The sequence below is a fragment of the Rhinoderma darwinii genome, chromosome 5 (genome assembly GCF_050947455.1).
Source record: "Rhinoderma darwinii isolate aRhiDar2 chromosome 5, aRhiDar2.hap1, whole genome shotgun sequence".
Taxonomy (NCBI): domain Eukaryota; kingdom Metazoa; phylum Chordata; class Amphibia; order Anura; family Rhinodermatidae; genus Rhinoderma; species Rhinoderma darwinii.
Genome location: NC_134691.1, coordinates 98,297,519 through 98,323,678, shown reverse-complemented (window position 1 = coordinate 98,323,678; position 26,160 = coordinate 98,297,519). Strand labels below are relative to the sequence as shown.

The 26,160-nt window shown below is 39.2% G+C and overlaps 1 protein-coding gene across 3 annotated transcripts in view; it reads right to left on the bottom strand.

Annotated features, from left to right (window-relative positions):
* Window positions 1–15,776: 15,776 nt before the first annotated feature.
* CDH2 (cadherin 2) overlaps window positions 15,777–26,160 on the bottom strand; it is a 261,108-nt gene continuing 250,724 nt past the window's right edge. For all 3 annotated transcript variants that reach the window (XM_075826315.1, XM_075826314.1, XM_075826316.1), the window contains 2 exons: window positions 24,673–24,837; window positions 15,777–17,176 (listed from right to left, as the gene is read on the bottom strand). In XM_075826315.1, coding sequence (XP_075682430.1) covers window positions 16,970–17,176; window positions 24,673–24,837 — 372 coding nt within the window. In that variant the 3' untranslated portion in view covers window positions 15,777–16,969. The remainder of the gene's footprint in view (window positions 17,177–24,672; window positions 24,838–26,160) is intronic.

Genomic DNA, 26,160 nt, shown 5'->3' with positions numbered 1-26,160 from the left:
AGGAGTAAATTAAGACTATTTGCTATTTTTTTTTTTGTAATTTTTTTACATTACATGCATTGGTCCAATGAAAAATATAATAGTTTAAAAAGTATACATGGTGTAAATGGAAACTCTGGGCAAAGTTGATAAACTGTGTTATACCGTGTAGCATAGGGTTGGCAGTGCATGACAGGATTTTTTCTTTGGTGTTCTTTGAATCAACGTGTTATGCACTGCCCCCTCGGACCCTGTACTAACTTTTGATCATAGTAAAAATATCTGCTGCTAACGTCTTGGTGCCAGATACCGCAAGACACATTCAGAGTCTTGTGAAGGCCATGCCTTGAGGGGTCAGAGTTGTTTTGGTGTCATGAAGGGGACCTACACAATATTAGGCCGGTGGTTTTAATGTTATGGCTGATAGGTATATACAGTTATGTCCTTCCTTATCTTTCATCATATCTCAACATATTCTGAAATGTGTGGCGCAAAATGTGTGCCTGCTCTTTGTTATGTTTTTCTGCCCGCCCGGCCGTTGCTAGGCAACGGCTCCGTCACACACGGACGGCACACGGATGCGTTACGTGTGCCTTCAGTTTTTTTGACGGCCCCATTGACTTGCATGGGCCTCACGGTCACGGAATCTCGGACCAAAGTAGGACATGCTCTACTTTGGATCGGAACGGAGCAACAGGACCGTCAAAAAAACTGAAGTGAGCATGGCCCCATTGAAATGAATGGGTCAGGGTGCTAGCCGTCAGAAAAATGGCTAGCACCCTGAAGGAAAAAACTGAAGTGGGCATGGGGCCTTAGATGTGAGATAGTAGTCAAAAAGTGCAGTGATAGATATTACAGATATATAGCTAATAGCCACATGCTAATATTCCCTATACAGATCAATAATGAGACTAATGGTTATATGCTGCAAAATCAAAAGGACTGAATGACATCAAACTGCCGACATGGATAAAAGATAAGTGTAAGGAATAAGTACATACCAAAAGTCACGGTCTCGCATAGGATAGACGTCCATCCTATGCTAGACCATGACTTTTGGTATGTACTTATTCTTTACACTTGTCTGTTATCTCATGTTGGTAGTTTGATGTCATTCAGTCCTTTGGATTTTGCAGTATACAACCATTAGCCTCATTATTGATGCGTATAGGGACTATTAGCATATGGCTATAAGCTATATATCTGTACTGTCTATCACTGAACTTTTTGACTACTATCTCACATCTAACAACTATCTGATGCATTTCCCATGCGGCTTGGCTGTCCCCCTTGGACTTTGAAATACATTTGTGTTTGCACCCTGCAACAAATATCCATAAACATGCCCATTACATTTACTTTTTTGGTCTAGCATAGGCTGACGCCTTCACATTGTGTGACTCATCTTTTTATTTTGTCATGTCTATTTGTAATAAAATGTATATATTTTTATACTCCAACATTTTGTGCCGAAGTTGATCATTTTTCCACTTTGTAGTGTTTGTCCGCTGTAGATAGTGTAGATAATGTCACACAGTGCACCCTGTAGATAATGTCTCCTGTAGATAGTGTTACAGAGTGCCTCCTGCATAGTATTCCCTGTAGATGGTGTCACATGGCATCCGCTGTAGTTTCCCCTGTAGAGTGTCACAAAGTGACCCCTGTAGATAGTGCCCCCAGTAGATAGTGTAACAGAACTCGCCCTATAGTGTCACAAAGAGCCTCCTATAGATAGTGCCTCTTGTAGAGTGTCACACAGTGCTCCATGTAGATAATGTCCCCTGTAGAGTGTCACAGTGCCCCGTAGATGGTGTTCCCTGTAGACAGTCCCACATACAGTGCCCAAACAAATAAACATGCTCGTCGTTCCCATGCTGACCAGTGACGTAGGCATGGACTGTTCTATCAGGCTCCTGCTCCTGAGGAGCGACGTAGACGGTACAATGGTTTCATCGTGCCACCTGCATTACAAATAAAGTGCAGCACGGTGGGGCAGGAAACTGATGGTTTCCATGCCTCCACCAGTGCTGCTTACAAGATACAATGGTATCTGCATCCTATAGATGCAGATACAATTGGAGTGAATTGGAGACCAGCGGCGGCTGTTGGGAGAGCTCGACCATGCTGCTACCACCCCCTAACAAACCCTATAGGCCACCTCCTGAGGCAGGATGCTCATATCGCGTCATGGCAGATGTGGCCCTGGCCCTAATGCATGTGTGATATAGGGAAATTAGATTGTGTGCAACATTGGACACAGGGACTGATGGGAGAGATGACAATCTCTGTAGAGAGCTTATGAAAAGCAACAATAAAATTATGCAACAATAAATAAATAAATAATGCCTGCTAGATATTTAACATTATTGTACAGATCAGTTGGGATTGAAACTTGGTTTGTGTAGGTGGTCAGCAAAGCTGTCATGAATACCACCATGATTATCACCCACTGAAAGAGATGGCTTTTTATGTTTAGAAAAAGTATTGGAAATGGAAATCCCCTAAAGTTTTGAAAGTTCCATCCTGTAACCCCGTTACGCAAATGGGCATACCCTTATGTCCTAACTGTGGCATTTTGACCGCAATAGGATGTAATGTACACCCAGTGGATGGCACTATGTAATATACATCCAACATCCCACTGCAACGGCCAGATTTGTCTATCCTGGACGGTATACCCTTTAGTGGTTTACCTCTTTAAGTGGTTTGACAGAGGGAGGGGGCTCCTTCTGTCACCCATCGGCGACCCACGAACACGATTGCCCGTCACCAACTGGTTGCCGTTGCAGCCAGCGGAGGAACAGAAGCTTCCAGGCCTACCATGACTGTATGCACATTAGGCTGTGCCAGACGCACGTCCTACTAGACTGTCTACTAGACTGTCTGTTTGACACTAAGAGGCAGTAATGCTTTGGTCAATAACGACCATGGCATGTAAGAGGCTACAGAGAGAGGAGACTCCTTTGTCACCCCCACAATGCCCCATGCCACAATCGCGGGGTGCCGATGATTTGCCTGCCATGGCAATTTGCCTACATGGCTATATGCCAACGGCACATCCTAATGGATTGTTTTAAATTGACAGGCAATAATTAGAGATGAGCAAATAGATTTTACATAAATCGAATTCTGTCTGGATTTCCCAAACGTTTTGAATTTGGTAAAAGCCCAAACTTTTTGTGGTTGTGGTTCACAATGCAGAAATCACAGCAATTTTTTTCCATACCCCCCAAAAAAAGTCATAAAAGCTAATCGCACAATAAACATAGTCAAAGTCTTGAAAAAAACAACACATGGCGTGACGACAATTTCTATATGTTGGAAGTAAGCCCTGAGTAAAACAACATTATAAACATAGCAATAAGTGCCATTAACATTGTCCATAAAAATATAAGTATTCATTGATTCCTCACAAAGTTTTTGGGCATATCTGGGAGAACAGAGAGGAAAAAAGAAAAAGTCCGCGGGGTGAGAAAGAAAAAGAAAAGTAAAAGTGGTGGGGTATAAGGTATATATGTTAATAAGGACATTTTAGATTAGGCCTGGGCAACCATGAGGCGGGAATAGTGGGCTGAGTAGGTGAACTGTAGCCAATAAAACCAAGCCTTATAGACAGTCGAGAAATGTTTCTACCCTGAAATTGTCAAGTATTCCATTCTCATAATCTCGTTGACACCAGCAAAACATTGAAGATAGTTGGTGATGTTCAAGATTTACGGAGGCCTTGCCACATTCCTTGGCAGAGTTTAGAAGATATATCAAAAGGGAGCACTTGTATTTCCAAAGAGGGATGTCGCTATGATGGAGGAGGAAGAGCCACGGATTGTTTGGTAGAGACCAACCAGTGATTTGGGAGGTTATTAAAAAAAAAACTTTTGCCAGAACATGACAAAGAACCCACAGGACAAGATATTTAGGAGGGTGCCTTCTTCTTCTTCTTCAAATCTTTATCCTATAGTGGAGATTGTAGGAAATATTTTCCCTAACACCATGGGTCCCATGTTCAGATTAAGTATTGGTCCGTACCAGTCAGTAGTTTGTAATTTGCTTCTTAGTACCTAGATGAGATTGAGGTTTTATGCGATAGGTGTAGGCAGGATTTCTCCGCAGTCCAAGTTGTTTGAAGGTCTCTTTCCCACTTGTAGAGGAAAGGAAGGAACCAGTCCTCAGGGGGTGCAGAGAGCCTATTATATATCATAAAGTGGGATTGTCTGATTAGGCCCCTGACTGAGCACATGGGCGCAAAATGTGTAAGGGTTTGAATTCAAAAGGGGTAAGGGTTTTAGTTGTATGTGTGGAGGAGGAAGTGAAGATAGGAAATGATTCATTTAAGATAGGTGCCAATCGTCTAAGAGAACTAAGTCTGTTGGACATGATAGTTTGGTGCCGGATACCCATTGTGTGCCATAAACAAAGTTTCTCACTTGGAATTTTCCCCCTCACATCCATTATCCAAAGAAGCCTCCAGCATCACACAGTAGGAAAGCTGGGTTTCTTAGATCAGAAAGGACAGAAGGAGGAAAAGTAGATAGGTTCGATTTTGTAATGAATCGGGAGGCAAGGCACAATGTCAGGCCTATCGTGACATGGGAGCGAAGTGGGGTAAGCCCTCAGAGAAATATCCATGGTAAATTAGATATTGGCATCTCTCTTGCTGCCTGTTCAACTGCCACCCATCATTTATGAGCAGAATGTCTGCACAAGTTCACAATTACTGACGAGCCAATTAATCCAAAGGTGACGTAGGGAGTGGAAGAAGGAAAGAGGAATGTTAATGGGCAGGGCTTATTAATTCAAGTTTATTTTAATACTTTATTGGGGGAATTTATTATGACTGGTGTTTCAAACGCCAGCCTTAATATAAAGAGCACTAGAGTAAAATGTGCCCAATTTATTAAGAGGCGCACGCCTCTTAATGAATTAGGGGCATCTCTGGCTGCTAGCTGGTGTCAATTTCCGCCAGTTTCTGGGGTAAATTACAGTAAATTTGTAGGGCCGCGAGTAACCTTGCCCCTGTAATCCAAGCCCCGCCCACAATTGTAAGAGTGGCAAAGACAACATAAAACGGCAAGTTGCAAATGATTGCGCACATATGGTGTGCACCACAATCTGCGACATTTTAGTGCCATGATACTAGCATACAGCCATTGATAAATTCTTTATGTGTACTACACAATGGTACCATTAACCTCTTAATGACCAGGCCTATTTTGGCCTTAATGACCAAGTATTCTTTTAATTTTTTCAGTGTTGCATTACAAGAGTCATAACTTTTTTATTTTTCTTTCGACGTAGCAATATGAGAGCTTATTTTTAACGGTACAAGTTTTTTTTTCCAATGGCACATGGATACATATAATATATTGATTACATTTTACAAGCTTTTTTAGGTGAGAAAAATGCTATTCCGACGTTCTTTTTTGCGTTTTAAATGTATGCAGCACATTGTGCTGCGTAGATAACATGTTACCTTTATTTCATGGGTCGGTACAATTAGGGTGATATCAAATATGTATAGGTTTTTTATGTTTTACTACTTTTGCACAATAAAAACATTTTTAAAGGAAGCAGGTTTTAGGATAACAAACGGATGACACCGCAGCGAGCAGTATGCAAATTAGGTTGGTGTGTGCCCCAATCACTCCCCTACACTCTGAGGTTGGTTGACAGCTCTGCTTATTTTCATCGTCATACAAGCAAAGTAGTCAATCATCTGCAGAGGGGAGTTGTTGGAGCGCTAGATGCAGGACACTTCCTGGTTCGGCTGACTCTTCAACCTAATTAGAATACGATACGTGGCGGAATAAAAGTATTTTTTTACACTGAAGCAAGTCCTATGATACACCTCACTAGTATGTAGATCTTCCTTTATCCCATCACTAACTAGCGGTGCCAGACGTTTGTTTGCCTAAAATGTGCTGAAAGAATCCCTCTACACAAAAACAATTTGTCTTTGAATCGCCATATTCAAAGTCGTATCTTTTGTATTTTTACGTCGATGTGGCAGTATGTGGGCATGTTCTTTTTTTTTTTTTAAATAAACTTTCTTTAACTGTATTTATTAATGTTTATTAGTCTTACTAGCGATCTTTTGATTGCTTATATAATGCTTTAATATACTCAATTTACCAAAGCATTTGTTGGGCCCTTGACTGCTATGGCAACCAATCTGCCGCCAGTAATCACAATTGCGGGCCACTGTTGGGTGACAGAAGGAGTCCTCTCCCTCTGTCAAGCCACTTAAATGCTGCAGTCACTATTAACCGCGGCTTTTAAGGGGTTAAACGACCACCTCCGATCCCAGCCGTTGCAGCAGGACCAGGCTCCCGCAGTGATCGCGCAGGCACAGCGTCTGTGCCTGCGTAATAATAAAAATAATTATTATTATTATTCATATAGTGCCAACATATTCCGCAGCACTTTACAATTCAGAGGGAACATGTACAGACAATATCAGACATCACATAGTGACAAAGCTAATTTACAATTCAAACAAGAGGAGTGAGGACCTTGCCCGCAAGAGGTTACAATCTGAGGAAATAAGGGAGACACAAAATGTAAAAAAAGTGCTTGTTAAGTTTATTGGTCCAGCCATCTTTTATACGTATGGGGTAGTACACATAAAACTGCATGAGCCGGTCACCAGCCAGTGTCAGTGTATGACAGACATGAAGTGCATTAGGGTGTAAGGAATGTGGGGGATACTGCTAAATGAGGAGTCAGATTAGGGAATGTTATAGACCTGTCTAACAAGATGTGTTTTCAGGGCACGTCTAAAACTGTGGATGTTGGGAATTGATCTGATTGTCTGGGGTAGCTCATTCCAGAGGACTGGTGCAGCACGAGAAAAATCTTGGAGACGGTAGTGGGAGGTTCGGATTATGGTGGATGTTAATCTGAGGTAGTTTGCAGAATGTGTAGCGCGAGTAGGGTGGTAGACCGAGATGAGGGGGAGATGTAAGGAGGTGCAGCACTGTGGAGAGCTTTGTGGGTGAGAGATTATGTGTTTACTGTATTGTACTGGTTGTTGTGTTTGTGGGGATACCAAATATACATATTAATTTTTTAATTTTTTTTTAAGGTTATTCAATAAACTTTCTTTTACTTAAAATGTTTTGATTTTTAAGACTTTATTTTATTCCCATTTTTTTTCCAACTCGGCAATTATCACAGGACAGCCCTGGGGGTCTTAAGATGGATATACACATTAGATGTATGTCGGCAGAACCCGCCCAGCTGAGGGACTGGCTGACCATCTAATGTGTATGGCGGCGTCCCGACTCTCCCCCGACAGCAGAAAAAAGGTTTGGGCATGTTAAATTTCAACATGCCCTATCCTTTTGCTTGTTAGTAGATAAGCCATTCCCAGAAAAGTCTGTGAATGCGTACATGTTTAAGGGAGTCGGGAGGAATAGCTGTCGGCTGAACGATTGTTTGGCCGACTGCTATCTAAAGTATATGGCCGGCTTTACTCAGGCTTTTGGCTGCCTCTATATAAAGGTGATCCGTGGATATTGCATTTCCAGAGTTCACAGTGAGCAAACAAAGGAAGACTCCTGTGCGTTCAATTTTGATCATGGGATTTAAGTGGTTGTCCATGAATTTCCCTTGTGGCCACTGAAGGGGAAATCTAGCCATTCAAATGCAGTTGTTCTCTTAGCTGTCACATAGAAAGGGCACATGAGTGGGGAAGCCTTCTATGATGTCCATATGAAATAATAGGGCATATGTACATGGGTTGTCTTTCTGAGAAAACCCCTTTAAAGAAAATAACTTCCATAGTACACTGTATGTTTATAACATCATTCTAAAATCATTGTTCTAAAAACATACAAAAACTGCATTATGACGATGATCCTTAAAGGGGTTGTCTGCTTTGGGCAACCCCTACATGTTAGGAGGGTCCCATGTCAATAAGCTTATAACAAAATGTCCCATTGCAGTAACCCCAAAGGGATCAGCTGGGAGATACCTGGCAGAAAGTGTTCAATTTCCCTGCAGCGCCACCACAGGGAAAATAAAAGCGTAACTAAGCTTTCAAAAAACTTCTGACATGTCATAAGTTTTGATCGGTGGGGGTCTGAGAACTGAGACCCCCACCAATCGCTATAACAAAGTGGCAGAATTGCTCTTCTTGGAAAGCCAAGCAATTGGTGTACGGGCTTAATAGAAAGTCTATGAAGTCAGCAGAGCTCTTCTCCGCTTCATTAGAGCGATTGGTGGGGGGATCTCAGTGCTCGGACCCACACCGATCAAAACTTCTGACATGTCACTATAACACGTCAGAAGTTTTTTGAAAGTTTAATTACTCATTAAGCATTATACAGTGCCCCATCAAATCATTGGCTGTCTATGTAATGCCGGACAGGTCCTCCAGAGCGATAGACACTTTTAGTAACTGCTCTCCACTCTGGTCAAGAGATGTGGGTCCTAAATAGAAAATGTTTTTTTTATTTTAAAATAAACCACCCCTTTAATCTTAAAATAACAATCAATATCAATTTTAATTGACAAGACCACTTAGACACGATAAAAAAGCATGAAAAATGTATTCTGTAATAATTAGAAATATACAACGAGAAAGAAGTAAAAAGGTAATTTTTTTTGCACCCGCTTACTGTCCTCCCATCAGCGATTGAGGTTTTTCTAGAACATTTCATTTTCTTTTAAAGCACTGTATTATTCTGTAAGCTCCTATGATCTCTATAAAAGAAACATGTACGCAATTCAATGACCAACCAGCACTGTTCATTATTGAATACTGAGCTTTTGTCGGAGCTTGGACCTCAAGAAAGAGAATATATACTGAAGATCTCTCGCAGGTTAGGTTTTTCATAATACACATCAAGAGACATACGTTTTTATAAGCTCAGTCAGCAGCAATCTGATCTACACAGAGAGCTCTTTTATAGTCTTTGAAAGGTGTCACACTCTATGACATACTGTACAGCTGCATAAGCTTATTGGCGATTTTGTAACGTGGCATAAATAAGAAGCTATTCTAAAGCAGTCAAAAGAAAGAAAAAAATAGACCCAGTAGGACATTGTTGATCTATTTTTCTATATAAATGGATATCTATATCATGCTTAAGTCTGTGTTATATGGTAATAATGACAATAAACCATGGTTATCTTCTCTTTCTTGGAGAAATAATTCCATATGCTTTTTCCGTAGCTCCCGAGTTTCGCAAACAGCGTATCTCACCATACTACTTTGTTTCCGTAACTCCCATTCACTTCTATGGGAGTTACGGAAACAGCGTAGCTCTGCTGTTTCCGCACTCTCGACCACCTGTTTCTAGGTTTAAAGGGCAACTAAAAGTTAAACAAACTTGACACTATGACATGTCAGAAGTTTTGATTTGGTGGGTTTCCGAGCACTGAGACCCCCCCCAATCGCTAAAACTAAGCAGCAGTAGTGCTCGTGTGAGCCGCTTCATTTCTGTTCGGCCTTTTCCGGAAAACAATGTAGCGGAGTACGGGCTCAATAGAAAGTATATAAGCCCGTACTCCGATACATCGGCTTTCCGGAAAAACCTGAACAGAAACGAAGTGGCTAAGTGCTCACATGAGCACTTCTGCTGCTTTGATTTAGCGATTTGTGGGGGTCTCAGTGCTCGGACCCCTACCAATCAGAACTTCTGACATGTCACCATGACATGTCAGAAGTTTGTTGAACGTTTAGTTACCCTTTAAACTCACTGCTCATTTCCTTATATTTGTAAGGCTTCTTTCACGTGTATGGGATAAATGTGATACCAATACCAATGATAGGACATACTGCAAATTTGAAATAAGGGCATATAAATTCTGTAATTAAAATGGCATTACCCTTTTACCCATTCACATATAAAATCTACACTTAAGTGCTGGATATAATTTCCTAATATCTATTTCTGTTATTATTATATGTTTATATTTAAACTGGTCACATTTTTTTAAATGTTTTTGTTTGTTAACCTTTATTAAAGTGACCAACTCGTTATTGTGATACTATATGTCATTTTGTAAAAATTTAAAGAATACAAGAGTCTCATAACCAACATTAATCTATTAACGACCACATAAATATACACTGCATGGTCCTGTACTTCTACAATCAAAAAGGAGTAAGTCGGTGCCCGTATGTCAGAGACCGCTGGATACTCTAGAGAAAAGCACTGAGTATTTGTGGATGGTCTTTAACAGCAAATGATTGGCTTCTAGTCATCCTCGATGGGATTGTCTTCTACTGGACCTTTGTTGCCAATTACTTGGGTCCACCGAAGGTTCTATTGGTACCACGGTGGCCCTTCCATCAACCCAAACCATATCTATAGACCAAATTGATGATCAAAAACTATACACATCATATATAACCAAAACAAAATGGGAAATACATGTTAATACTTTTTAAAATGTTATTCTGAAACGTAAATAAAAAAATATATAAATGAGAACATTTTTGGGTAATTAACAAACAAAAAATGTATTTCTGTATAAATTAAAACACCCTTATGTGTCACAAAATAAAGGTAGAAAAAGACAATTTGAGTAGTCTAACAAAATATGTGCCCAAAATTAAGGACCAAATCACTTTGGTGGTTAACAGGTCAAAACATTTCCTGGTGCAGAACAACAAAATTGTTCACGGTGTCACAGGCTTTTACATACTTCTGCATAGTTACGCTGATTGCACAATTAAAATTGTGTAATATTTTCCAGGTAAATTATGTGGGCATCACCAAATTCAAAGATTGGCACACGGTATACTCTTATTTTTTTTTTTTTTAGAAAACTTTAGAATGAAATAAAATGTCTTGGCTTAATGAGGAATGGCAATATAAATGAGAGACATTGTAAAAAAAAAAAAAAAGCTAATAGTCTTTACGGAAACCTAAGGGAATTGAAGAAAATAGCTGCTTTATAAATCCGAGCCTAAGAGTAATGTAATGCTATTTATTTTGTTTAATGCACTTTTTATTGCAGCTCTCTGACTGTACCACAGCACTCTCTGGCCTAGGAGATAGCTGCCCATTTTGACAATTACAGCTTTACGTAATAATTTGGCATTGCACAGAATTTATATATTCCCTAACTTAAAATAGAAAAAGCTATCAATCCAAAGAGTACATCAATATTTATTGTAAGCTTTTACCATCGCTCCATATAATTTTATACACTTTCACAGTAAAAGCACTGAGTGCTTCTGATTACTTCATAATCTACATAAACAAATGTTTTTCCCTTGTAAAGCCAACCAAGAATTGACTTCTGTTTGATGGCCCTTGTAAGGATGTTATATAGCCTTCCTGTAATTAAATTAAATCAAATTCATGAAATGGTTGCCTTGTAAATAGTATTCAATTATGGCAAGTTCAATGCACAAAGTAGCCCAAAGGAAAAATAATGCATATTCATGAAGATCAACATATGTTAAACTTAGGAACATGTCAACCACAAACATATAAAATGGCCATATGAGGATTATTTCAAAATTCTATTCTGAGTGATTTTCTCAAGGCACAAAATACAAATGGTTACATGTTGTTTATTGCTACATGATGAATGCCATAGCATATTGCTGAATGCCTTGGCATAGTATGACTTCTGTAATAGTGCAATGGTAGGAATCGTTATAAAAACATTCCACTGGCATGCATATAGACAGGGGCAAATTAAGGATTTTAAAAAGGAAGGTTACTAAGTGCATTGGTGCCCGCAATAGAGACGGCAAAATTCCTCCGGCTTATACTCACTTTGCCAACTTTTTACATGCATTAGTTTAAACATTTACACGTAGGTTGGTTACGGGCTAGGAATAGTATTTCTGTAATATTCCTGGTAGTCAAGAGTGGTTTAGCTGTTAATACTAAGTATCTCTGGTAGTCTAGTATGATGGACCTGTTAATATGTATGTCTATTATCCATGATGGTCTAAGGAGGTTATGTATTTATATCTTATTTACCTGGAGATCTACGGTGTTTTAATGGTTAACACTTAAAGCAGTTGTCCACTTTGGACAATCCCTACTTCGAAGGGTCCCTTGACAATAAACAGATCACAAACTTTTTCCCTGCTGGGACCACCTGCGATCAGCTGTAATCTGTGGGAAACCCTTGTAGCAAGTGTTCAATTTCCCTACAGATCCACCACAGAGGAAGCATTACAAAGTGGCCAATTAAATCGCTGGTTTGTCTGCAATGTAGAATAGAACAGGACAGGTCCTCCAGAGTGAGAGATGCTCTTTGTAACCTGTCTCCACTCTACCCATTATCCATGAAGGTCTAAGGTGGTTATGGGTTTATATCTAATATCTCTGGAAGTCTAGGGTGGTTTAGTGGCTAAAACTTAAAGGGCTTCTCCCACCATTAAATATCATATTTGTTGTATAGATCCTAAAAAATGAACAATGTTTACCATTTACATGCTGTTATAAAAACAATTCAGCTGTGATATTTACTTACATAGTATACAAGCATATATCAGCAGCACTGGACAAAAAAATATAGGTTGGGTGCAAGCCTCTTAGGTCACAGTCCAATGACCCTTCAGTATACATAAAAGGAAAGTGAGGCAGCACTACCAAATTTGTGAAAAAAATGATCCGTTTATTCCACTCGTGTGCGACGTTTCAGCTCAGTGTGAGCCTTTCCCAAGCATGCTTGAGAAAGGCTCACACTGAGCTGAAACGTTGCACACGAGTGGAATAAATGGATCATTTTTTTCACAAATTTGGTAGTGCTGCCTCACTTTCCTTTTACGTATACTTACATAGTATGGTGCCACCTGGTGTTAAAAGAGTAGATCAATGTGTCCGACCACCTATTGAGCTGAATGTTGGTGGACATGCATGCTCAGTCACTCTCCCCACAGCCAGTTCTCTGAATAGTGATCCTCTGTTCACTGTAGAGAAACAAATAGAAATAGCTTTCTTCCCTGCTTGTCAGGAAAGGAGCAGAGCCCCTGAAGTAGCATGGCAGTATAGCTGAGGAGACTTCTTCTAAGGGTATGTTCACACGGTTTATTTTTGGACGTTTTTCAGGCCGTAAACGGCCTCCAAACAGCCGAAGCAGAATGCCTCCAAACATCTGCCTATTGATTCAAATGGGAAAAACGGCATTCTGTTCCGACGAGGCGTTGTTTTACTCGGCCGCGTAATAAAACGCCTGCGAAAAAGAACTGCATATCACTACTTGAGCTGTTTTTCATTGACAAACAGCTCCAAAAACGGAAGTAAAGAACACAACAAAAAAGGCGAGTTGCTAAAAAACGTCTGAAAATTAGGAGCTGTTTTCCCTTGAAAACAGCTCCGTATTTTTAGACGTTTTTTGCTAAGCGTGTGAACATACCATAAGCTTGTATGAACTGTAAAGCGCTGCATCCTGACAGCACATATGAGCCATGCACATGCCAACTCTGTCTTTATGGTTTTATTTCATTATATTTTCTTTGATTTCTAAGGAATTTCAGGGACTATATTGACAGCTGCCTGTGGGGGAAGGAGACTGATTCTAATCAGAGCCCACCACCAGAAGCACAGACTAGCAGCAGAATAAAGAGGGACACAGACGCAAAAAAATATGAAAACGGTTATTTTATATGCTATAAATACAGCAAATTATTGTAAAACAGCTATTAGCAGCATTTCTGGACTTTTGGTATGAAAATTATTCATGTCATAACAGCTCTACTTTTCTACTTGTTAGAGGTAGAGTTATTGTCTCTTGACAATAAGTATAATACAAAGTCTCAGCCTGCTGGGACCCCCAGTGATCACCTGTAATCTGTGGGGAACCCTGGCAGTCAGTGGTCAATTCCCACCACAGAGGAAATTAAGCATTAAAAAGTGACCATTTAAATTAATGTTTTTTTGTGTAATGTAGGACAAGACAGGTCCTTCAGAGTCAGAGGTGCTCTTTGTAACAGCTCTAACCATCCTCTATTAACTCAGAATTCCCTAAATGTGTGTATGAAAATGGGTTTTCTAAACTGGATAACACCTTTAATATTGTATAACAATAAAATTACAGCACATGGTTATTATATTGTTTAGGATGGTGATGGAGTTATTGGTGATGATAGGAAAGTGTACCTATAATTTAATTATATTTCATCTAAATAGGTTCAAAATTCTTTATAGGGGTTGGAGCTCAGTTTTTGTAATACAGATCTTCAAATGATCTGCTACTCTTCACACAACCATCAAGTTAAATAATACAATTCTGTTTGCCTGAAGCCGTCACTATAAGTAGCTCCCAGTTATACAGCTCCCATTAAACTCAGTAACAAATCAGTGCGCAATGAGCTCCCCCTAGTGGCGGCAAAACTCATTTGATAATTGAACTGCAGGGACTTAAAGGGGGGTTTACAGGTATTAGGAAATCACCCCTAAGTGGACTCCTGATTAAATTTTAGTGGTACATCAGCTATAGTTTTCTATCCCATTTTACTTTAGTATTAAATTGTGCAAAATTTTCAATCAAGCAAAGCCTGTACTGCTACTTGGGTTGTGTGATGGTACTATAATAAAACATCACTTTTTCAAAACTCAATAAAAATGTTATTGATCTTATAATAAAACATCACTTTATGTTATGTGACATAATTGCAGTGCAGCATTGTGTAACATAGTACTACCCCCATTGACAGTTCAACACTAAGCAACTTGATGTCTGAAGGCCAATGCACTTTTTTTTTTTTACAAATTTATGCTTTAATTGTAGCTAGGGTTAACTCAAAAGTGTACTCCTATTAATATATATGTCTTTAAGTAAGCACTAGTGTAAAGCCCAGGTTACTGACCGTGCATTGCAGAACACCCTGGGGGGAACTAGCACTCCTGTCCTAGGATGAGAAATTGGAGAATATCTGATAAAATTAACCAGCACCAGGACGGAAAGTTTTACTGCAATAATGCGTTATATGGCAAATCACAAGGTACGTCTGGACCTTGCAAGTAGTTATGGAGGCTGCTTATAATGGAAGTGCAGAGTATTTTACACTGTCTGGTGATAAGTTGGTGTTCCCAGTTGCCTAATATTACTAGAAATTAAGCAACAAGCCACAATATTATCTCTCTGGCTTACTGTGTACAATAACGTTAGAGGCTATGAAAAAGAAAAGTACAAAAATTGTGAAGTGAAATTGTATTTTTACAATTAACTTGGACAAATGAGTCTTTTTTTTGTGCATTATCACACACATTTATTTTGTGTTTTTCTGATCTCTAAGGACACAAAAGGGCAAATGTAAAGCTCTATTACAGAAATCCCCAAGTACGCTGCACCACTTAATGACTAGAAATCCAATCATTAGGAAAAAGAGCTCTGTCTGCAGGAATCAAAGGGGATGAACACAGCTAATGTATTATGTTTTCATCCCGCCTGACTCATTGAAAGGGCAAGTTTTAATTATTGTAAATGATTGTTCTAGGTTTGTTCTCATTTGTTACTAGTGATAAACAACACTGTTCGGTGTAATGCAAAATGCAGGTTCCACTTGTGGTTTCATGAAATATTCCATCTTTTCAAGACATGAATGAATGAGCACTGAATCCTTCAACTGCCACACATAGTAGACATGGATTCCCAAGCAACACCTCAACCACTCAAATTCACCATATACTTTTGTGCTTCAATATTCAAAAGGGAAATCAGATTTCTTTTCATCAGAACACATAAGAAGTACATAACAGCTATTGCAGGCTCAAGTAATAAATGTTTTCATTTTTTTCTCATTGAATTCAAGGGATCTTGGGATTTTTCTTTCAAAATTGTTGAAGTGGAAACGAAAAAAATTCAAACCAGTCACCAGATCCAAAATTAGCATTTTATTCAGAACGTGGGGTCAGAGGTGCATCATTTATATTCTGGTACACAATACAGAGGCAAAGCTGTCGTCAAAGTCTCTCCAGTTTAAAAGCTTCCCACCCCTTTAAACATGTATTAGTAGTGCGACCGACATCAGTTTGCCCCTATCTGATTGTTTTTTTTTTTGTTTTTTTGGTACAAATTATGTAAAACATTTGTGCTAAGAACTTTTTGTTTTCACCCTCCCAAATCAATAATAATCGAAATAAAAATGGTGTACGGATTCTACAGTTTGTCTGCTTTAACGTAATTATGTTTGTCACCTGTTTTGTAAATACTTTTTTCATAAAGAAAAAAAAAAAAAGATATAAACATGCAAAACCTGAATCCATAGTCCAAATAATACATACACATGTTCTGAAGTTTGGAAACTTCTTGATAGACTATGCTGATAAAACATTATGTACACATACCATTTTTACAGTGAAGTGAAAAAATACCCAAATGAAAAAGAGTGTACATTGATTAAGACCAAAATGTGCCTATCTTGTGAAAGAAAAATCAATTCTGCTACTAAGAAAATTCGATTATGCTAAAAACTGGTGATATGACAACTCCCTTTTTCTGCAACCAACTGCAAAATCCGGTAGACTTCCAATGAAATAACCCTAATACCTACAACTAAGTATAATGCACTGTACATGTCAATCACATGGTTTTGTTTGCAGCTAATAAAGTTATTCTAATGAAATTTGTTCTTTATTCCAGATTATAACAAAAGCAACACAACGTATAATAAAAAAAAAAGGCGTGATGAAGAAAATCCTTGTAATTACTTACGCCACCCCACCCACAACATACCTTGTCTTTTCACCCTTTCAGAAATCAGTACCATTAAAGCGTTGAACATAAAACTAAATCCGATCTGAAAAAGGTACAAAAAGGCACATAAAATCCCAGTGCTTCTGTACTGTAAAATTCAAGTGTAACTGAGCTCAATCATTTTTTTTTTTCCAAACAGTATTGGATGACTGATATTCCCACTGAGCCCAAATTGGTTTGCAGCCTATGCCAAAGCCTTCAAACAAGCACTTGTGCTAGTAGACTACAAAGTTAAAGCCAAGCTTCTTTACGCTTTTTGGGAATATCAGTTCAAATGTTTGTTCTTGTCCACAAAAACGAAAGTTCATTCCAAAGTTCAATCATCTCCTCCTCCATACATGTCAGCAAGTTTCTTGAAGCGAGGGCCCCAGTCATTTAGGTAATCATAATCTTGCTCGCCACCACTACTTGATGAGTTCAGGGAGCTTAGAGACCCAGCCGTAGAGCCACTACCTTCATAGTCAAACACTAAGAGAGAGTCATAAGGTGGAGCCGTGGGGTCGTTGTCTGCTGCCTTCAACCCCTAGAAAAGAAAAAAAATATAGAAATGTATATATTAAACAAATAGATAACAGTATCAATGGCGGCATTAACTATAGTGATGTCATCGCTTCTCTAATCACATAGAACATTTCGTGTTTATTAACCCACTGCTTTGGTTTATCATTCAGAAATCTATTTCTTCTTAGGCTATGTTCACACGGGGTCTTTTGCCGAGTTTTTTGACGCGGAAACCGCGTCGCAAAACTCGGCAGAAACGGCCCGAGAACGCCTCCCATTGATTTCAATGGGAGGCGTCGGCGTCTTTTTCCCGCGAGCAGTAAAACTGCCTCGCGGGAAAAAGAAGCGACATGCCCTATCTTCGGGCGCTTCCGCCTCCGACCTCCCATTGACTTCAATGGGAGGCAGGAGAAAGCGTGTTTTATGCCCGCGGCGCTCAATGGCCGCGGGCGAAAAACGGCGCGATAATTGCTATTCACACGGAGTATTTTGGGGGAGGAATATCTGCCTCAAAATTCCGTTTGGAGCTTTGAGGCAGATATTCCTCCCCCAAAATACTCCGTGTGAACATAGCCTTAATAACTAAACCTAAATAAATGTAACACAAAAAATACATTTTTTGGAAAAAAAAATCTTGTATATCACGTGTAAACTGCCTCCCATCATTAATTGACACAGTACTAAGCAGGATCTTCCTGAGACCGCTGGGCTCAGAAATTGAAAGATAACTATTTCAGAAAATACGTGGATTTGACTAGAAATGGCAACAGGCGGTTGTGTATCATCGACACGTGACTTTTTAATTGGCAGAATTTTTGTGATTGCTGAAGAGTTTGATTTGTTAAAATACTTCAGTGGTGTATAAATAACATGTAGCATTTCTGTACTGCTCCTATTGACTCGGATAGCTGCCATACAGCAAGGCTGCCTTATCTGTACGGATCCATAATACAGTACCATAAGAAACTTTACATCCATACTGTACCTCTGATTTCTATTGTTCTATTGCATGCCGCATTACAGAGGTATTCTCCTCCAAAAACATTGCTTCTCGAGGAGAATACATTGCCATACGGTGGAAACAAGCGGCGGAACACAGAATGTCTACTGCTCCATAATATGTAAGTGTAGTGTAGTGACTCCATAAGCGGAATCTGCTGATCAGGTATATTCGAAAGTTAAACATTAACGGCAGCGCTGACTAATTTTATTTTTTATTTCAAAACAGAAGTTCACTAAAATGCAAGGAAATAAGAATACCTGCATTATATTGGGGTGCATTAAGAATATAAAGCTGTCTCTAGTAGTGCATTTTTGGATTAGGCAGGGAAGCAATATAAATATATACATATATAGACATCTATATAGATATATAGACATATCTATATAGATATAGACATATCTATATAGATATAGACATATCTATATAGATATATAGACATATCTATATAGATATATCTATATAGATATATACATGTGTATATATATATATATATATATATATATATATATATATACCTGTGTGTGTGTGTGTGTGTGTGTGTGTGTATATATATATATATATATATATATATATACCTGTGTGTGTGTGTGTGTATATATATATATATATACACACCAGAATACTAGGGTGACAGCACAATGCAGAGTTCTAAGAAAAGATGCTCCAGTATTGTTATTTCATGGGAAACACAATTATTTATTAAGGGCGGGTTCACACATAGCGGAATTTCACTTAAATTCCGCTGCGGACACTCCGCAGCGTTAATCCGCAGCGGAGCCGTTTCTCCATTGACTTTCACTTTAATTTAGCAGTGTTCGTTTACACGATGCGTACAATTCCGCTGCGGAGCATAGGCTGCGGAGCGGAATTTGGTGTCCGCAGCATGCTCTGTCTGTTGCGGAGCAGTGGCGGACTGGTTGCGGACTCATGGCGGAATTTCTCCATTGACTTCAATGGAGAGTCAAAATTCCGCAATGAAGTCCGCAGATCTTATGTGTACTGCGGAGCGTATTGTTTTTACTACCATGACATTTCTTCATTCTGGCTGGACCTATGTATTTCTAGGTCTACAGCCAGACTGAGGAAGTCAATGGCTCCCGTAATGACGGGAGCGTTGCTAGGAGACGTCTGTAAATAGTCACTGTCCAGGGTGCTGAAAGAGTTAAGCGATCGGCAGTAACTGTTTCTGCACCCGGGACAGTGACTACCGATCTCAATATACATGTATCTGTAAAAAAACATATAAGTTCATACTTACCGAGAACTCCCTGCGTCTGTCTCCAGTCCGGCCTCCCAGGATGACGTTTCAATCTAAGTGACGGCTGCAGCCAATCACAGGCCAAGCACAGGCTGCAGCGGTCACATGGACTGGAGCGTCATCCAGGGAGGTCGGGCCGGATGCCGAAAGAGGGACGCGTCACCAAGACAACGGGCGGTAAGTATGAATTTCTTTGACTTTCACTAGGGAAAGTGCTGTCCCTTCTCTCTATCCTGCACTGAATAGGGAGAAGAGAAGCACTTTTCCTGCAGTCCGCAGCGGCCAGTCCGCATCAATTTTCTGCACATTTTGTGCAGATCCGCTGCAGAATCTGCAACGCAGATTCTGTGCGGCATTGATGCGGACAGTTGCGGAGGAATTCCGCCATGTGTGGTCATGCCCTAAAACAGACATGTCAGATTCTCTTTAAACTTGTAAAATAATTTAAGAATTTAATCAAATATATTTTAGTTATCTAGAAAACTTTGAACACCACTAGCTAAATGAGAAGGAAAAAGATGGAAATATTTTATTACTGACGGGATCGATGACATAGCAAGACAAAATGATTACAGCATTTCCAAGGAAGGGTTATAATTCTTAATTTCATGGAAATAGGAGTCCAGCGTGAAGATTATGGACTGCTCAGGAATTTTTTTTTATAGATGAAGGAATCTGTAAATAAAGAGTTTTGCATGGACTGGAATGGGCACAGCTGTCAAACGAAGATATAATTTATAAATGGATTACCATGTTGGTAGAATTAAGTGAGAAGGAATGAATTCTAGAGATATTGAGGAATGTGCCTGGACTTCATAAGCCATTGAGACTAATGACTGAAAGAACGGGCAGCCCCAAACATGATTTAAGGAAGAAAAAAAAAGTCCACCGGCTAATGGGAAAACACTAAGACGCAGTGAAGATGGACGCTTGGAATAAAAGTATTCAAACAAAAAGGACCAGAGTTGCTCATAGCAACAAATCAGATTACTGTTTCCACTTAGAATATTTTTTATGAATGAGGGCATATTTCATCGGAAGAAAAAATGCTGAGCCCAAGAAATGGCTAACAGTAGTATAATAATAAAAAAAATATGATTTTACACATGGGCACTCACATCTATAGAGCACCTGTAGAGCCCTATGCAGATTTACACTGTAAGGCCGGATTCACACGAGCGTGTTCAGTCAGTGATATACGGTCCGTATGTCGGCAGTATTTCCCGGACTGAGCACACTGCAGGGAGCCGGGCTCTTATCGTCATCGTTATCTGTGACGCTGCGAGAAAACTCTCCTGTACTGAAAACATGTTTTCAGTACGGGACAATAGTTCCGTGGAGAGGCAGGGACTCCTAGCATCATAGATAACTATGACGCTAGGAGCCCGGCTCCCTGCACTGTGTTCGGTCAGGGAAATGCGGCCGACCTGCGGACCGTATATCACGGACTGAACACGCTCGTGTGAATCCGGCCTAAGAGGGAATTCTGAATGGGCAAAATTGGACTGGGTCCCATGCCTCTCCAAAGGGCTCAAAGTAACTATATAGGCAGGGTGACCTTAGGGATGTGTAACCAGTGCGGCAAATTAATTGTTAAAGGAGGCACCACAGATAGCCTGACACTCTAGGCTCTTCTAAGAATCCTAATATTAATTGTAAAGTAGTTTTTATAGCACTCTCATTACATTATGTATTGAGCTGTAATTTGATAACTATAAACTGGTATTATTTGATTACTATATGGTGGTATTTCCATTTTGTGGAACTGCTACTTAGGCACTGTATGGAATTCACAGTATATATTTTTGTAGTGAATAGTGGTGGTGGCAGAATACAGTATTGTTATTTGGCAACTGTGTGGAATATTCACTTGGCAAATGTATGGCGTTCTATATATTTTTTTATTTTACAAAGTTTATTGATATAGACGAGTATGACAATGCCACAATGAAGTAGTCAACAACTGTCAAACTAGAGTACAAGAAAATCACAGTAGTGCATTAAAGTGCGTACAGTTAAATGTGTACATAACAGATCAGTACAGTAAGGGTCCTTTTACACCGGCCATTTTTGGTCGGTTGGTCAGCGCTCGTTTGCCCCTTTCACAGGGAGATATTACGATTGCTCGTCCTCACGCATTACCATCATGTCGGCAGCACATCTCTGTTTACACAGGGAGATGTGGTGCCGACAACGATAATATTTTATTCTATATATACACACGATATATGATCAGCCGATGAACTAGTGTTTGCTCGTTCATCGGCTGATCGTTGACCTGTTTACACAGGACAATGATCGGGAACGAACGTTCATATGAATGCTTGTTTTCCTGATTATTGCCCGTGTTAGACGTGGGCCTTAAGATGTATGCATTTGGTAAGGCAAGCACAAGCAAGTTAATGATCAGCATCTCAATGCTCAAAATATGACCTGTTTGTATCTTCTCATAACTTAACAAATGAAGTTTAAGATAAACCATTAACAAAAAACCTACACTGTGTTTGATTAAATTATTTCTGATAAAGGCAGTACAAAGTGTATATAAGGAGTCGAGGCACCTGCTCCAAATCCTAGTGAATTTCTGGGTACACGCTTGGCCCTATAAAACTTAGCAACGTATGGCACTTATAATCAGGCACTTGTTGGCACACTCTATAACCATATACCTTATGGGACGACGACAAGAGAAAATAAGGCACAGGGCACAATGCAATGTAAGGCCGGTTCTACCCACAGGCTGCCTCCATGATGCAAATGCTCTTGCCTCCATCTTAATTTTGGAAACTTGTAGTAGAACAGTAACAAGACTTTACTGGTTCCAGAATGAATATTAAACTTGTACTTACCACTAGTTTCCTTTTCTCACTTACAATGGATTTCCAATTTAGGAGTTATATTAATTAGGAGTTTTATTAAACCTCAGACAAGCAACATATCTAACTTCTAATCCGGTTCTATAATTGGATCTTTATTAGATCCCTGTGAATAAATGCTGTAACAGTACCGATTATCCAAAGTTGAAGTTTTACTAGCATAGTACTTCTAATAAATAATCAATGTTTAATACTCATCACTAGTATATGACCTTGACCACATTTTATCTTATGCATTAAGCTACTCTGGGAGCAAAACATTAACCGAGTAAATCAAGGAAGACATTTTGTCCTTCGCTATTATAATGTACACTGCCTGCTTTGCTTAAATAACTTAAAAAACAACTCACAGGGCTGTTAAAATGCTTCACAAGACAAGTGTATAAAGCACTTACATAATTGATTTAATTTGGCTGCTCTGTACACTAATCCTATTTGAAACAACTCTGGGTAATTATGAAGGTATTGAATTTCAACCATTCTCACCAACTGAAAGGGGGATACGTGAGGGAAATAAAAATTAACTATTATTAAATTTGGTTTATAATTGAATTTAAGGGACATTGCAGTACTAGTGGACTATTATTTTCCAGTTAAATTAATTCCTCCCTTGAATACAGTAGCCAATTCTTTTAGAAGAATAGAGGTACAGTGCTAACGCCTTTATGGTTGATTAAATATTCTAGTATTGTATTTGTTGAAACCAAGAAGAAATGGGCAAAAAATGGGTGTTAGATAAGGATAACTGAGGCATGTCAATGAGCAGCACAGGGTTCACATCTTAAGGCCCTTTTACACTGGACAATTATCGAGCAAACAAACGTTCATCAGCTGATGGGATAGTTTTAAATGTGCAAAATATTATAGTTGTTGGCAGTTAACCTCCCTGTGTAAACAGTGAGACGCGCTGCCAACATGATACAAATGTATGGGGACGAGCAATCCGAGTAACAAGCGCTCGTTCCCATCCGTAGCTCCGTGTGACAGGAGCAAGCGAGCGGCGATCAATGAGCTGTCTCATTGATTGGCTCGCAATGCACCGGCCAAAATTGGTGTAAAAGTACCTTTACGCCCTGTACACACAAGCCGGGCACCAAAATAGCTCAAAAGTAACCAAGGGCTTCAGTGAAGACACAATTTACAAAATGAACATATTACTACTGGAGGTGACCATAAACATAAGACAGCTGAGCACATAGATTGTCTCTACTCATGCTTGTCTTTACTCATTCCATATGATATAACAGTATCCAAATAGCAACAAGAATATATAAAATATCATTTTTATAATATATAAAAGTCTGAGTAATCCATCTTGAACATGTTTTACTTACGAAAATCTTTTTTTTTTTTTGGATAGACCTATTTATAATCCTTGACTTGTTTAATGTACACATACACTTAGCTTCTAGTATCCTATGAGCTCCTACTTGATGTTGTAATGACCGGCATTGTACTACATGAGCGCCCGAGCTTTGACTTGGTTCCCGATTATATGATTGATACTCATCTACTAGCCTGTACAAGTCTAATAGACCTCCGAGGAGCTTCAGCAAGCAATAGCCATATACGACCGCAGTCATTGCGTTCACGCCCTTCTTTTTTTTCTTATGGTTAACTCTACGAAAAGTTTAAAGAATTATTAGGTTTCTGCCTCTGGAGAATCCAGCCAGTCTGTCCATTAATGTCAATAATCACCATGTCATTCTTCATTTCCCCTATGGCGATGGCTACAGGGGAATTAAACCCTTTCTACCGGATGCTCTACAGATCACAGCTGATCATTTCATAAAGTGTGCATGTTAAAAGGATTTTCCAGGAACATAAAGCATTTAATAAAAAAACAGGGCATTAAACTTTCGAATTACCCACCACTACTGTTCCAATACAGAATTTATTTATGACATTCCAGCAATGACCTGTTGTCTCAACATGTGACTGTGGTAGCCAATCACTGGTAGTGACATTTTGGTGTTTTTTTTGTTATTTTAAACCATATACATTTGATGAACTTTTTAATATGACGCTGAAAAACCCCTTTAAGTTCAATATCTTTATTTGTATTTCGGATCTTAAACTATATTATCAATATCCAAAATATCAACATGTATGGTGTTCGTTCTGATGTAATTTTACACATATATGGTCATAAAAAGTACATCATGTTATCAGATATAAGGTAGATTGATACTAGATGGAACACATATTAGACAGATCTAATAAATGTTGCAGTACTAAATCCACATTCCAAGACAAAAAATATGTTTCTCGATATTTGTTAATGATAAATCCAATTCATGGATTTGGTTAAGGAGCCCTTTGCATTAGCTGAAGAAATGTTTTGAAATATTTTTCAATAGTTCTGTAGTATTATAATTCACCTCATTGATGAAGTCTCCAATATCACCAGGATGTGGAGCAGCTGATCGGATAGGATACTGAGGCTCTGCGTGAATTGGTCTTTCATCCATGCGTCTTATCCCCACGGGCTTAATTGTATCTGGTTCTACTGTGTCAGGCTGTTGCAATTGGCTTAGATCATAGTCCTAAAAAACAAAATAAGTATTGTTATAAAATAAAACAAAAACAAGCAAAAAAGCGTCAATTTGGCAGATTTACATTACATCCTTATGCAAATCTTATCGTAGGACCCAGTGTCGCGTGACCTTGCGCTCTTTAGTTATGAGCAATAATGAAATTTCTAATATGCGCTGTTCACGGGAGGTGTTTGATTTAGGTGGCAAAACACCTCAGAACTCTGATGCAATCAACACCTCAAGATAAAAAAAAAACTTTAATTTATTATGTGTCAAATAGGAAGTTGTGTTTCTAATTTTACAAAATGTAACATTTATTTTACACTTCAAAGTACACATCTGTACAGAAATGCAGAAGAGTGGACGTGACATCATCTTAGGTTCAATTTACTACTGTATAAACCTCCTTGATAAACTGACCCGCCATTCCATGCATGATTCTACGCTAACACGGGGTAATACAATTACATTGCCTGCATACCTACATAAGGATGTACAAAACGTACTTATATCATGGTTTTAGGTATTCAAGGACTCCACTCCGTACAATACTTTTACAGATTTACATTTACACAACTTACAGCTCGAAAGAGAAAATGGAAGGAGAAAAAAATATGTCAATGATTTAGCCTGAACGTCTAAATTCCATTATAGCATGTATGTTATACTGTATTTCTTAATATTTCTATCGAAAATAAGACGAAACATAAAATGTAATCTCCGTTTGCTGCACATATAAATTTAATCTACTGTCCCCTGTAAACCGTCACTTCAGTCTTGGGATAGGCTGGCTGTATTGTCATACAATCGGGCAGGAATTCCAGAAAAAGTTGTCTTATTACCTTTATTTCAGTGGAAACCCTTTGATATATTTCATTGCCCCTGGGCACAACCACCATTGTTTTACATAGTGGTTGCCGCGTATGCGCAGATCCCCTCTTATACGAGACACGCCTCATGGGGGTGCCCATATAAACAAATGAGCAGAAGCCAAGGCCAACTCCAGCTCATAGATATCAATGGCACGGCTTTAGGCATGCGCAAGTAGACTAGAAACCGTCCTGCCCATCTCACCTTGCAAAGCTGTAGCGGCAGAGTGGTCAAGTGGGCACAAGTCGTAAGCCCGACTAGGGCATCAGGGGTTTCACTATAAAGCAATTCTTCACTTTCATGCAGCCAAACAGCTTTACGCTGTTATTTTTTTTAAATGGGCTGAGGTGGGGAAACCCCTCTAAGATTCTTTTGAGGTTCAGTTGAGATACATGTCCAGCATGGATAAAGAAGGAAGGGAAACATACAAAAACAGAAAAGGAAATGTGGAGATAGTAAAAC